General features: G+C 44.7%; 1 protein-coding gene across 1 annotated transcript in view; it reads right to left on the bottom strand.

Moving 5' to 3' along the window:
- The window catches only part of mettl24 (methyltransferase like 24), a 54,210-nt gene that overhangs the window by 4,168 nt on the left and 36,164 nt on the right, over positions 1-13,878 (bottom strand). The window contains exon 4 of the mRNA XM_014205523.3: positions 6,316-6,541. Coding sequence (XP_014060998.2) covers positions 6,316-6,541 — 226 coding nt within the window. The remainder of the gene's footprint in view (positions 1-6,315; positions 6,542-13,878) is intronic.

Raw genomic sequence — 13,878 nt, 5'->3', positions numbered from 1 at the left:
CTCAACAATGATAATATCTCGCAGTAGGGAGAGATATAAGATGGAGAGTGGGGAAAAGGACTTTTGATGGAGGTGAGGGAGAGTCAGTGCAAAGAGGGAGAGAGAAGGTTGGTTGAAGGACAAGTAGAAGAAAGGATGTGTCTGAGTAGAGGAGGAGGGAGGATATGCCGGGGAGAGGGTGAATATGGTATAAGGTCTGTGAAGAGGAGAAGGAGAGATGCATTAACATTAATGTTAATAATGGTCTCAGGATATGATCTTACTGAGTCATCATATGCATGGGCTACTTTCATGCACATATTGTATATTAGGCCTTGGGCCGCCATTTAAAGGTCTAATGCAGCCGTTTTTATCTCACTATTAAATAACTTCTGGGTAACAATTAAGTACCTTACTGTGATTTTTATTTCTCAATTAAAATGCTTCTTAGCAGAGCAATTTCTCAAGCAATAATTTTTATAGGCCTGTCAGGGAGTGGTTTTGAGTGGGGAGGGAAAATCTGAAAATGATATGTTATTGGTAGAGAGGTTTGGAACTTTCTTTCTTATTGGTCCGTATGGTGATGTCACCATGGAAGGCCAAAACTCCCACCAAAAGAAGCTGACATTTCAGGCGGTCTTTTCAAACAGCAATTACACTAAAATGGCATTGTCATAATTTCACAGTATTATTCCAACCTCATAGTGTGGAAATATATATAAAACACAGAAAAATCATGTTTTTGACTGCACTGGGCCTTTAAATGTGCTGTAATGTTTCTGATGTCATATCAACTCCTTGAACCCATACTGTTTCAAAGCCTTATTAATGAAAGAGCTTCTCTTTGCTTTTGCCATTTTATTTCACCAATTTATTGTCTCCTGTGTACCTTACTACACTCACATTGGCAGATTGCCTCATGGCCTCATGACATCACCATTGGCAACTTCCAATGCTGCCAATAATATTTGTCAATAGTTGACCCAAACTTTCCACAAACCAATCATATTTATCTTCCAGCACACTAGTGTTACGCTAATGCAAGTATTTCTGTCGAACAGAAAAACACTTCTTCAATGGCTAGAGTAAAATAACTTTAGCTGGCTGGCTCTCTGACAGCCCATATCCAATATCCACTCCATCCCTCTAACAAAGGGCTAACAAGACTTTACACAACCCTTATATTTCTTTAGTGACTGCGGAAATCCCTTTTCTCCCCACATTCCAAGCCTTCATAAAAGCAGCTATTCCCCCAGATAGAACTAGTCAGAATGAAGTGCTCTCTGTCTCTGGGTCTCCCAATGGAACTGCCCTAACCAACAGGGATGTTATGACCCCCCCCCCCCCCCCTTCCCCATGTGTGTGTGCAGGCTATGAAGGTCTTACAAATCCCAGAATGGTTCTACTCAAGATATACTTTTCTCAGGGTGTGTATTGAATGGGCTACTTTCAATAACTTAATTCTATTTGACAGCTTTCTTCTCCCTGATGTGTCATCAACTGGCATGCAAGGCAAATCCCACGGACATCACAACATATCCCTCTCGATGTCCCCTAAGCCCACACCACCGGCAGCTCATCTGCCCTTCGTTTTCCTAGTATGAGAAATTGTGAGCCCTCGAAAAGCGGCAGTCTTGCGTGAGCATCTCCATATGGCCCCACACATCTCTGAAGAGATCTCCGATCGCTGTGCAGAAGTAGCGGCACTAAACGGTGTGTGTGTGTGTGAGAGGAATAGAGATATGCAGACAGAAACTACCTTGACAGGGAGGATTGGAAGTAGGGCAATAACTCATGGATTTGGGGAGGGAGGGTAGGTGGGTGGGTGCATGGTGGTTTGGCCTGAATTGGGGTCTACCGAGGGAGGTTCAGTGAGCCCGATGGGTGTTGGAGATGGAAGGAGCTTTTATCTAGTCGTTTAGTGAGGCTATGCCTCAGTCTGCCTTCTCCCAAGGTCAGCAGTAGCCTTGTCTAGTTCCTAGCTTTGTGTCTTAAACACTGTAGGCTTATAGCATTGCTATAAAGCCTGGCAAGCGAGGATTGAAGCTAATTAAACAACCACTTCCTCCTCTTGTCTCATCCTCTGTTCCCCTGCAGTCTGGATATATTGTTATGGAGTTGCAGAACAGCAAAACATGTCTACCATCGCCTTTTACCTTTGGGCCACACACTCAGCCCAGACTTTTAGTTGTGAAGTCACACTCAGCCCAGACCTGTAGTTGTGAAGTCTCTGTCAGGCAGTAAAGTAATTGTGGTCCCTCAGGCTCAAGAGGAAGGAGGTCAGAATCACTCCATCTTTTTAATGAGAGGAAAAACAGAGAGTATGTTCACTGTTCACAGCCTGCTGGCTCAACGTGGTTTAAGCCGATAAATGCACAGCCACCTACACACTATTTTTAACCACTGCCAAAGGTGATGTCTTCAACAGAATCACTGAGAACCCAGAGACCCTGTTATCTCTTTGTGATAAGAGAGGAACTTTACATCCCAGTCAGAGAGAAACTGCAGACAATATTCAATGAGTTGAGTCGGCCTTCCGCTGGAATGAAATCCGTTCAGCCATCAAACAGAAGAATGAATTCATTTCTAAACGCTTTTGAGGAAAGCTGATCGTTTGGTGTGAACAAACAAGTTATCTGACCTCTGATGAACCTTTATAAATGGAAACTGACACTTGAGTCTAACTAATAGGCCCATAATGATTTCTTTCAGCGGCTAATTGCAGTTTTTGCAGAACTTATTGTGGCGTCCTTTATAGCCCAAAATACCAGCAACTTCATCAAAAGGCTCGAACCTCTTGGCATAATGGTTTAAAGCTGTTGGGCTGACTATCACAAGAGTCCAACTCTACCCCCAAATTTGTCACAATGCTTACATGTGTTTATGACAATTTTGATACAACACAGTACACAGATAAGCGGGGCTACAGGGATGTATTTTGATACAACACAGTACACAGATAAGCGGGGCTACAGGGATGTATTTTGATACAACACAGTACACAGATAAGCGGGGCTACAGGGATGTATTTTGATACAACACAGTACACAGATAAGCGGGGCTACAGGGATGTATTTTGATACAACACAGTACACAGATAAGCGGGGCTACAGGGATGTATTTTGATACAACACAGTACACAGATAAGCGGGGCTACAGGGATGTATTTTGATACAACACAGTACACAGATAAGCGGGGCTACAGGGATGTATTTCCTGCCTGTGTGATTTCTATGATTGTATCAAGCAGAGATGAAGTATTTTGTGTTCTTTAATTAGTGGATGTGAGGCAGGGGGAGACATATCTGAAACAGGCCTCTCCAGAGACCATCGTAATGAGTAGACATTTAATTACACTTCAATGGGATCAGGAGAGAGAGAGAGGTTCTGTTTAGACTCTCACAGCCTCCCCTAACAACTGGTCCAGGGCCTGTTCTGTTTCCAAACTGTCCCCCACAACTGCATGATAACACTAACCCTAAGCATGTTGAGGAAAGGCTTGCACTGTGGAGGAGTCATACAATGGAAGCCATGTTAAAAGCTGCGTATCCCTCTTGTGACAGTGTGGATGTGAGACATTGAGAAGTGACCTGATTGTCAGAAAGAGTGTCTCTGATTGTTTTTCTATTGTGCATTAGGAGAAAGCAAATCAATTTGCATGAGATCTGAAGGACTGTTGAATTGGTGTGTTCATCCCCATGGAGATAGCCTCTGATGCTGACCAGAGCGGGTATGACTCATTTATGAGCTGTGTAATCACCGATAAGGAACACAAACTAATGCATATTTTGACCTTTAGAAGCGGCTCATCAGTTCTCCATGCTATTCTTCTGTAACAAAGCCAGAGAGAAGAAAGACAAACGCTTGTTTCTTTAGCATGCTGTGTACTCACATTAAAAAAATCCCAGTATGGAGATGTGTGTGTTGCTTTGCATCTAAAGCAGGTACAGGGATGTGGTCTGTTCTTTATCTGTCACACACACAGACACACACGAACACGCACCCACACGTCTTAATTATTTCTCTCACACTAATGTGTATGGTATAGTGAGCTTTGTTTCTGGTTCCAAAAGAGGAATTAATGGCTGACGCCTCTAAGCATGGACTTGCTAATGCTAGGCGCCGGTGCGTGGCTTGTTGGCATTCTGCTCAAGAGCCTGATTTAAATTTGCACTGATTAAACTGTTGCTCATGCAAAAAAGGAGAGAAAAAACAGAGTGATGAATTAGACTGAGGTAACCTGCCTTCTGGAAAATGCAGTGAGAGGTTAGAATTCACAAAACGAGAGCAGCACAAATAAATTAAGTCAGATGAATTCTGCTGAGGTAGATTGATTATCTGTGTGGGAGTATCAACCCAAACCTTCTTTTTACAGCACTGATTTCACATCAACTGTAAACTCCTTTCCACTATACAACTTCCACAAACTTGAATTATCAAGTCCTCATCAAAGACTAAGTCCTTCCACAGGATGAATAGCTGGGATCTCGCCCGAATAATTTGTATTTATTTTTTCTCCCTTTTTCTCCCCAATTTTGTGGTATCCAATTGGTAGTTAGTCTTGTCCCATCGCTGAAACTGCCATACGGACTCAGGAGAGGAGAAGGTCGAGAGCAGTGTGTCTTCCGAAAAACAACCCAGCCAACCCAGCCGAGCCGCACTGCTTCTTGACACAATGCCCACTTAACCCGGAAGCCAGCCGCACCAATGTGTTGGAGGAAACACCTGGCGACCGTGTCAGCGTTCATTGGGCCCGGCCCGCCACAGGAGTCTCTAGAGCGCGATGGGACAAGAACATCCCTGCCGGCCAAACCCTTCCCTAACCGAGTCGACGCTGGGCCAATTGTGCGCCGCCCCATGGGTCTCCCAGTCGCGGCCGGCTGCGACAGAGCCTGGACTCGAACCAGGATCTCTAGTGGCACAGCTTTTGACCACCGTGCCACTCGGGAGGCCCTCGCCTGAATACTTCTATTCTCACCTGAATACTATGCATACTATTGCTGTATTTAGGGAAGGGCGCCGTTCTACACACGCACCGCTGGCTTATTGTTTGTGCGTGTATGTCTGTGTGCGTGTGTGCGTGTGCGTGTGTGCGTGTGTGCATGTGTGCGTGTGCGTGTGTGTGTGTGTGTGCGTGTGTGCGCGTGCGTGCATGCGTGCGTGCGTGTGTGTGCATGTGGATGTCGTTGATCTTGTATGCAGATCCATATCTGATGAGGCCGAACACAGAGCCCTGGGGGACTTAATATTTTGAATGATAATGTTTAAAGGAGGAAAGCCATAACTATAAGTGACTTTTCTGCCCTCCAGTGCAAGAGGAGACATTGGAGGAATGAATGATGAGCAGTAGAGCTGCAGGAGTCAACAAGCCATACTAAAGTTCAACCTCTCAGCTCATAGGGAGAGAACAGATCCATTTTCTTATAGACTTTTCTGGTTGAAGTGAGGAAAATAAGTAATTTTGGTTTGTTTTTATGGTGACTTTTGTAGTGACTATTGTGTGGGTTGTGTGTATTGTGGTCATGTATATGATATACTGTAAAAGACAGGTACTGTATATTGTGTGCTGGATGCTGGTAGTGGAGTATGTTGTTACTGTATTATGTACATAGAGTGCCATCTGTCATTATTGGGATAATTACTCTATACTCCAAAGGATTAGACTGGCAAGTTTAACTTGAGGCTATTTTTATCTATAATGGGTAAACGGTTTAGAAATTACAGCACTTTTTGTACATAGTCCCCACATTTTAGGGGAGCAAAAGTATTGAATAAATTCACATATATGTCTATTAAAGTAGACAAAAGTTAAGTATTTAGTCCGGTATTGATAGCACACAATGACTCTACAGATTTGTTGGATTTATTTTCTATTTATTTTGTGTTTCAGATTATTTTATGCCCAATAGAAATTAATGTATTGTGTCATTTTGGAGTCACTTTTATTGTAAATAAGAATAGAATATGTTTCTAAACACTTCTACATGAATGTGGATGCTACCATGATTACGGATAATCCTGAATGAATCGTGAATAATGTACAAAAAGTGCTGTAATTTCTCAATGGTTCACTCAATATTTATGAAAATACACTCAAATTAAAGCAGACAGTATACACTTTAACCTTATAGCTATCGTTTGAATCCAAACTTTTGAAGTATAGAGCCAAAATAATAAAAAATGCTTCACTGTCCCAATAAATATGGAGGGCACTGTGTACTCTCTGGGTATAATCCCATACATGAGTTATTCGTTATGTCTGACTCAGGCCACATTGGCCCATTTGCAATCTCCCTTTACCCATAAACCCCTTCTCCTCTCTCTGTGCATTCTGACCTGTCTGTGTCCAAAGTCATTGAGAATGGTGGCCAGTTTCTTGGTGTTGCTGTGCTGTCGTTGGGCGGGGATGGCTGGGTTGGGGTCCCTCCAGTCTACGGAGAGACGGTGGAGCCACATGTCTGACTCCTGTAGGTGGGCCTGCCTAAGACTGGGGTCAAAACAGTGCACTTCACAGCCCGCCCTGGCCAGAGAGCGCTCCAGAGTCTTATCCTCCATACCCAACCTATGGTAGAGAGAGAGGGGAGGGAGGAAGAGAGATAAACACAGAGAGAGGTTATATACAGCATATTTGATGGATGGTTGAGTGGATGGCTACAGATAGAATTATATATGGCATATTGTATAAGGACTTCTGTTTGTACATCTGATGGAGCGGAAAAGTATTGCTCACTTCAGCAGCTCAATTAATAATTCAATGGAAGGCTGAAAGTATGGATATGAGCAGAAAAATATTAGATTTTTTCTTGATTGTTTTCAAGACTGACAAAGGCTTGTTTTGCCCCTCCCTCTCTTCCCTCTTTTCCCACTGGGCACAAACTTCAATTAAATGTCCATTCCACATTGGTTCAATGTAATTTCATTGAAATGACTTGGAAACAACGTTGATTCAACCAGTGTGTGCCCAGTGGGCTCTCTCTTCAAATCAAATCAAAATCAAATCAAATGTTATTTGTCACATGATTTGAAAAAAAAATGGTGTAGACTAACAATGAAATACTTACTGGCCCTTCCCAACAATGCAGAGAGAAAGAAAATAGAGAAACAATATAAAACTAATGACACGTAATAATACAAGCAATAATAAACACACAATAAGTAACGATAACTTGGCTATGACTTGGATGGCTGGAGTCTTTGAAAATATTTAGAGCTTCCTCTGACACCGCCTGGTATAGAGGTCCTGGATGGCAGGGAGCTCGGCCCGGGTGATGTACTGGGCAGTACACACTACCCTCTGTAGCGCCTTGCAGTCGGATGCCAAGCAGTTCCCATACCAAGCGGTGATGCAGATAGTCGATATGCTCTCAATGGTGCAGCTGTAGAATTATTTGAGTATTTGAGGCCCCATGCCAAATCTTTTCAGCCTTCTGAGGGGGAAGAGGTGTTGTCGTGGCCTCTTCACGATTGTGTTGGTGTGTGTGGAGCATGAAAGATCCTTAGTGATGTGGACACCAAGGAACTTGAAGCTCTTGACTCGCTCCACTACAGACCTGTCGATGTGAATGGGGGTGTGCTCGGTCCTCTGTTTCCAGTTGTCCGCGATCAGCTCCTTTATCTTGCTGACGTTGAAGAAGAGGTTGTTGTCCTAGCACCACACTGCCAGGTCTCTGACCTCCTCCCTTTATGCTGTCTCATTGTCATCGGTGATCAGGCCAACCACCGTCAGCAAACTTAATGATGGTGTTGGAGTCATGCGTGGCCACGCAGTCATGGGTGAACAGGGAGCACAGGAGGGGACTAAGCACACATGCACATCCCGTCAGGAAGTTCAGGATCCAGTTGCAGAGGCTGGTGTTCAGTCCCAAGGTCCTTAACTTAGTGATGAGCTTGGAAGGCACTATGATGTTGAACATGGAGCTGTAGTCAATGAACAGCATTCTCACATAGGTGTTCCTTTTGTCCAGGTGGGAAAGGTCAGTGTGGAGTACAAAGGAGATTGTGTCATCTGTGATTCTGTTGGGGCGGTATGTGAATTGGAGTGGGTCCAGGGCGTCTGGGATGATGGTGTTGATGTGAGCCATGACCAGCCTTTCAAAGAATTTCATGGCTACAGAAGTGCGTGCTTGGAAGTGAGTGCTTGGCGTTCTTGGGCACAGGGACTATGGTGGTCTGCTTGAAACATGTAGGTACTACAGACTGAGTCAGGGAGAGGTTGAAAATGTCAGTGAAGACACTCGCCAGTTGGTCAGCGCATACTCTGAGTATGCGTTCTGATAATCCATCTGGCCCAGCGGCCTTGTGAATGTTAACCTGTTTAAAGGTCTTACATTGGCTACAGAGAGCGTGATCACACAGTCGTCCGGGATAGCTGGTGCTCTCATGCATGGTTCAGTGTTGCTTGCCTCAAAGTGAGCATAGAAGGCATTTACCTTGTCTGGTACACTCTAAGGAAAAATTATTCCAAAATAGTTATTTGTGGAGGGATAGGGTTCTACCAAGAACCCGTTCGATCAGAAGAACCCTTTTTGGAAGACAAGGGTTCTTTGTAAGGCAAATTGTTCTATCTAGAACCTTTAACATCCTAAGAACCGTTTTTGGAAGAAAGGGTTCTTTGTCGATTCTTTGGAAGGAAAGAAGTGTTCTTCACAGAACCATATATAATATTTCCCAGCATGTTTTATTGCAGGGAGATTTTCAGAATAGTTTGTTTTACTTTAATGTCTGTGTTTTTGCATTTACATTGATTGGTTAATAACTTTAATTCTATACAAATATAAATAACACCGTTTTCTAAACTAATCCAGTCTGTTGGATTTATTGCACCCGTTACTGAGATAGTTGTTCCAGTTTAGATGATTGAGGTAGTCTCAATGTTCAATTTACCCTACCCTGGCAGTCATTCTGAATGGAAGTTGCAGGTGATTAACAATTCCACTTTTGGATATCCTAACTCTGGCTGGATTCCAATAGGAATTGCCCATCACTTTGCAAACCAGCATAATGGGACTTGCAGGCCTGATGTGGCCTGTAAACCAGGAGATAACTTGGCCATCAAAGAAAGGCGTTATGATGTATGTAATATATAGTCATAAATAATACAATTGAAAAGGCTAATAAGGCTGGTGGGACCGTTCATAGAGGGTTCTAGGAAGAACCGTTAGATTATAAAATGGTTCTTGGTAGAACCCTTCAGAGTGCTCTAAGCAGAACCCTTCATAGAGGGTTCCAGGTAGAACAATATACAGGGGGTTCTTTGAAGAACACTACATAGAGGGTTCTAGATAGAACCCTCTGCATAGGATTCAACCAAGAACCATTTTATAATCTAACGGTTCTTCCTAGAAAAAAAGGTTCCCCTATGGGGACAAACTGAAGAACCTTGTATGGTTCTACTTAGCACCTTTTTTCTAAGAGTGTAGGCTCGTGTCACTGGGCAGCTCGCGGCTGGGTTTCCCTGATAGTTTTCAAGCCCTGACACATCCAACGAGCATCAGAGCCAGCATCTCCCTTTTCTCTCTTCTTTTCTCTCTCCACCCTTTCTTCTCTTCTCACTCTTTTCCTCTTTCACTGAAAGCTCCTTGTCATCTATAAATCATTGCAGGCAGACTTCTCTCTCTATCTCTCTCTCTCTCTCTCTCTCGCTCTCTCCTTGACTCTATCTCCATCTCCCTGTCTGTGTATCTGAGTGTGTTGTTTGTGATGTGGCTCGCTGTATCCCTGTACAGTAATTGTGGCTCAGGGAGTATCTCTCAAAGCTAATTTCTCATGGATGAGCTACTCTGGTCCCCCATAGAGAATCATGCGTTTAGGAGGGGGATGCAGGGATGAGATGAGAGAGGTAAGGGCAGGGAGGGGAATGCTGCCTTCAGACATCTCTGTTACTCTTTCTGCTAAATGATTCAGTTAACACAACAACTAATGGTATCATAGCAGGCCCTACCAGGAGAATGGCTCGTTCTTCACTATTGTTTTAGTCAAAAGATACTTCAGATGACAGGGCTTGCTGTTTTCATGAGAGGATGGGGGAAAAGACTAAGTACTGTCAATGGTGACTCTGTGTGCGTACCAAATGGCTCCCTATTCCCTTTTTATATATATATATATATATATATTTTACCTTTAATTAACTCGGCAAGTCAGTTAAGAACAAATTCTTATGTTCAATGACGGCCTAGCATAACTGCCTTGTTCAGGGGCAGAACGACAGATTAAGGTCTCTAAGGGCCATGGTCAAAAGTAGTGCACTATACAGAGAATAGGGTGCCATTTGGGATGCAGCCCATGTCTGTCTGTTTGCTTCCCTGGATTACATGTCTGATAGAAGAGGGTGGTAATCATACAGTGTCTGCAGGTAGTTATCCTCTGTCCCACAAGACTGTGTGGTGAAAGCCAGGAAAGACAGAACCGCTGCTGTGTCAGAGGAAAGAGAACAGTTCTTCAAACATGGGGATTATAGTGGATTCCCTGTTGACCGTGGTGTCATGACAACCACAAAGGTGTGTGTGTGTGTGTGTCGGGGGTGGGGGGTTATGACACACGGGTGGACTATGGGACTGAGGATGAGGACTATGGGACTGAGGATGAGGACTATGGGACTGAGGATGAAGACAATGGGACTGAGGATGAGGACTATGGGATGGGATGAGGACTATGGGACTGAGGATAAGGACTATGGGACTGAGGATGAGGACTACGGGACTGAGGATGAGGACTATGGGACTTAGGATGAAGACTATCCGACTGAGGATGAGGAATATGGGACATAGGATGAGGACTATGGGACTGGGGATGAGGACTATGGGACTGGGGATGAGGACTATGGGACTGGGGATGAGGACTATGGGACTGGGGATGAGGGCTATGGGACTGGGGATGAGGACTATGGGACTGAGGATGAGGACTATGGGACTGGGGATGAGGACTATGGGACTGGGGATGAGGACTATGGGACTGGGGATGAGGACTATGGGACTGATAATGAGGACTATGGGACTGGGGGATGAGGACCGTGGGACTGGGGATGAGGACCGTGGGACTGGGGGATGAGGACCGTGGGACTGGGGGATGAGGACCGTGGGACTGGGGGATGAGGACCGTGGGACTGGGGATGAGGACAATGGGACTGGGGATGAGGACCGTGGGACTGGGGATGAGGACCGTGGGACTGGGGATGAGGACCGTGGGACTGGGGATGAGGACTGTGGGACTGGGGACTGCATTAGGGGAATGGCTGAGTGACTCCACTAACACACAGCGGTTCTGCTCTGTGTGCTACACCTCCAGGGCAGGAATAGAGGGAGAGAAAAAGAGAGAGAGAAACAGAAAGGGAGTGAAAGACAGACAGAAAACTAGAGTGGTGGGAGGGAGGAAAGGGATGGATAGAATGTGAAACGGAAGTAGAGATGGGGTAAAGTATGGGTCCTTGATATTTCATGTGTGAAATCACACCATGGTCCCCCATGCGATGCGCCAGGCCAATGAAAGAACATCTGCTCATCCTGCCTGGGCACCGCCACTCACGCCTCGTTTAACAGCACGCATGAGACGTAGCGCACACACACACACGCACAGACACACTATGAGATTTCACATTTGTGTTTGACAAATCTTAATTTGGAGCAGTGGAGCGTAGTGTTGGGTGGACTGGGGTGGGGGGGGGGGGGTTATTAGGTAAAGAAGGACACAATTCTCCTGGGGATAAAATACCAGACATTCCTGGCTACAGCATGACAACCAACTATCTACAGACATGTGTGTGTTTGTGTATGTGTAAGTGAGATAGATAGAGAGACAGAGGCAGAGAGAGAAAGAGAGAGACAGAGAAAGAGAGAGACAGAGAAGGAAAGAGAGAAATCTAGGCCACGGACTGGGGACAGGAAAGAGGGAGAGATACTCAGGGGTATAACTTCTAATGTCATTTTAATGACCTCTCCTGAAATATTACTTTTCAGAACACGACCCTGGTTGATTTACTGTTGCAGGTATTTATTACTTTTTTTATTTATGAGAGCAGAGCACAGTTTCCTCTGCTGATGTGGGCTGTTTGTTATTATTGTATTAGTCAGAGCTTGGTTGGAGGAGCTTAGATATGATCCTGGCTCGTCTTCAGATGGTAATATACAGTATATAAACAAAAGTATGTGGACACCCCTTCAAATTTGTGGATTCGGCTATTTCAGCCATACCCTGACAGGTGTGTAAAATCGAGCACACAGCCATGCAATCTCCATAGACAAACATTGGCAATAGAATGGCCCATAGAGCTCAGTGACTTTCAACGTGGCACCGTCATAGGATACCACCTTTCCAACAAGTCAGTTCATCAAATTTCTGCCCTGCTAGAACTGCCCCGGTCAACTGGGGCAGCTGACCGGGGCAACAACAGCTCAACCGCGAAGTGGTAGGCCACACAGGCTCACAGAACAGGATCGCCAAGTGCTGAAGTGCGTAACTCGTAAAAATCGCCTGTCCTTGGTTGCAACACTCACTAAGTTCCAAATTGCCTGTGGAAGCAACATCAACACAATAACTGTTTGTCGGGAGCTTCATGAAATGGGTTTCCATGGCCGAGCAGCTGCACCCAAGCCTAAAATCACCAAGCGCAAAGTGTCGGCTGGAGTGTTATAAAGTTTGGTGGAGGAGGAATAATTGTCTGGGGCTGTTTTTCATGGTTCGGGCTAGGCCCCTTAGTTCCAGTGAACGGAAATCTTAACGTTACAGCATACAATGACATTCTAGATGATTCTGTGCTTCCAACTTTGTGCCGACCCTTTCCTGTTTCAGCATGGCAATGCCCCCGTGCACAAAGTGAGGTCCATACAGAATGTCAGGATTGAGTGTAGAGAAGGACCAAGGTGCAGCGTGATCTGAGTTCCACATTTTATTTTAGTGAAACTTTACAACCAAAAAAAAAAAGAAACAACCAACAAACCGTGACGACAGAGGTGCTACATGCACTGACTCAAAATAAGATCCCACAAACAACAGGTGGGAAAAGGCTGCCTAAATATGATCCCCAATCAGAGACAACGAGATACAGCTGCCTCTGATTGGGAACCATATCAGGCCAACATAGAAATACAAAACTAGAGTACCCACCCTAGTCACACCCTGACCTAACCAAAATAGAGAATAAAAAGGATCTCTAAGGTCAGGGCGTGACACAGAAATAGATTTTCAAGATCCGTGTGGAAGAACTTGACTGGCCTGCACAGAGCCCTGACCTCAACCCCATTGAACACCTTTGGGATGAAATGGAACACCGACTGCGAGCCAGGCCTGATCGCCTAACATCAGTGCCCGACTTCACTAATGCTCTTGTGGCTGAATGGAAGTCCCCGCAGCAATGTTCCAACATCTAGTGGAAAGCCTTCCCAGAAGAGTGGAGGCTGTTATCGCAGCAAAGGGGAGGACCAACTCAATATTAATGCCCATGATTTTGGAATGAGATGTTCAACGAGCAGGTGTCCACATACTTGAGTGTACAAAACATGAGGAACATTTGCTATTTCCATGACGTAGAATGACGAGGTGAATTATTTTGGTCATGTAGTGTATCAAGTGCTCTAAAAGGATGGTCATGATTTATGACTTCTTTTATGAAGGATGCAGGTTGTGTGAGGTCACATATTCAGAACTGTTGTAGAATGCCCCCTTAGTGAAATGTACCTATTTATATTGTTTCCCTAATCTCTCTCTCACTCGCTCTCTCCCGCTCTCTCTCGTTTTCTCTCTCTCTCTCTCTCTCCAATACTTTCCAGATGTGTGGCAAGGTCCCATTGGTTTCATGGTGCAATACCTTCGTGGCTGTCTCTCTCTCCACTATAAAATACACTTGTCCACAGTTTGTATCCTCAAATATCACTGGAACTGGTAGTTCTGTACATATAGGACCAAAGG

The sequence above is a fragment of the Salmo salar genome, chromosome 06, assembly GCF_965601325.2.
Source record: "Salmo salar chromosome 06, fSalSal1, whole genome shotgun sequence".
Taxonomy (NCBI): Eukaryota; Metazoa; Chordata; class Actinopteri; order Salmoniformes; family Salmonidae; genus Salmo; species Salmo salar.
This window is presented reverse-complemented; position numbering and strand designations above follow the sequence as displayed.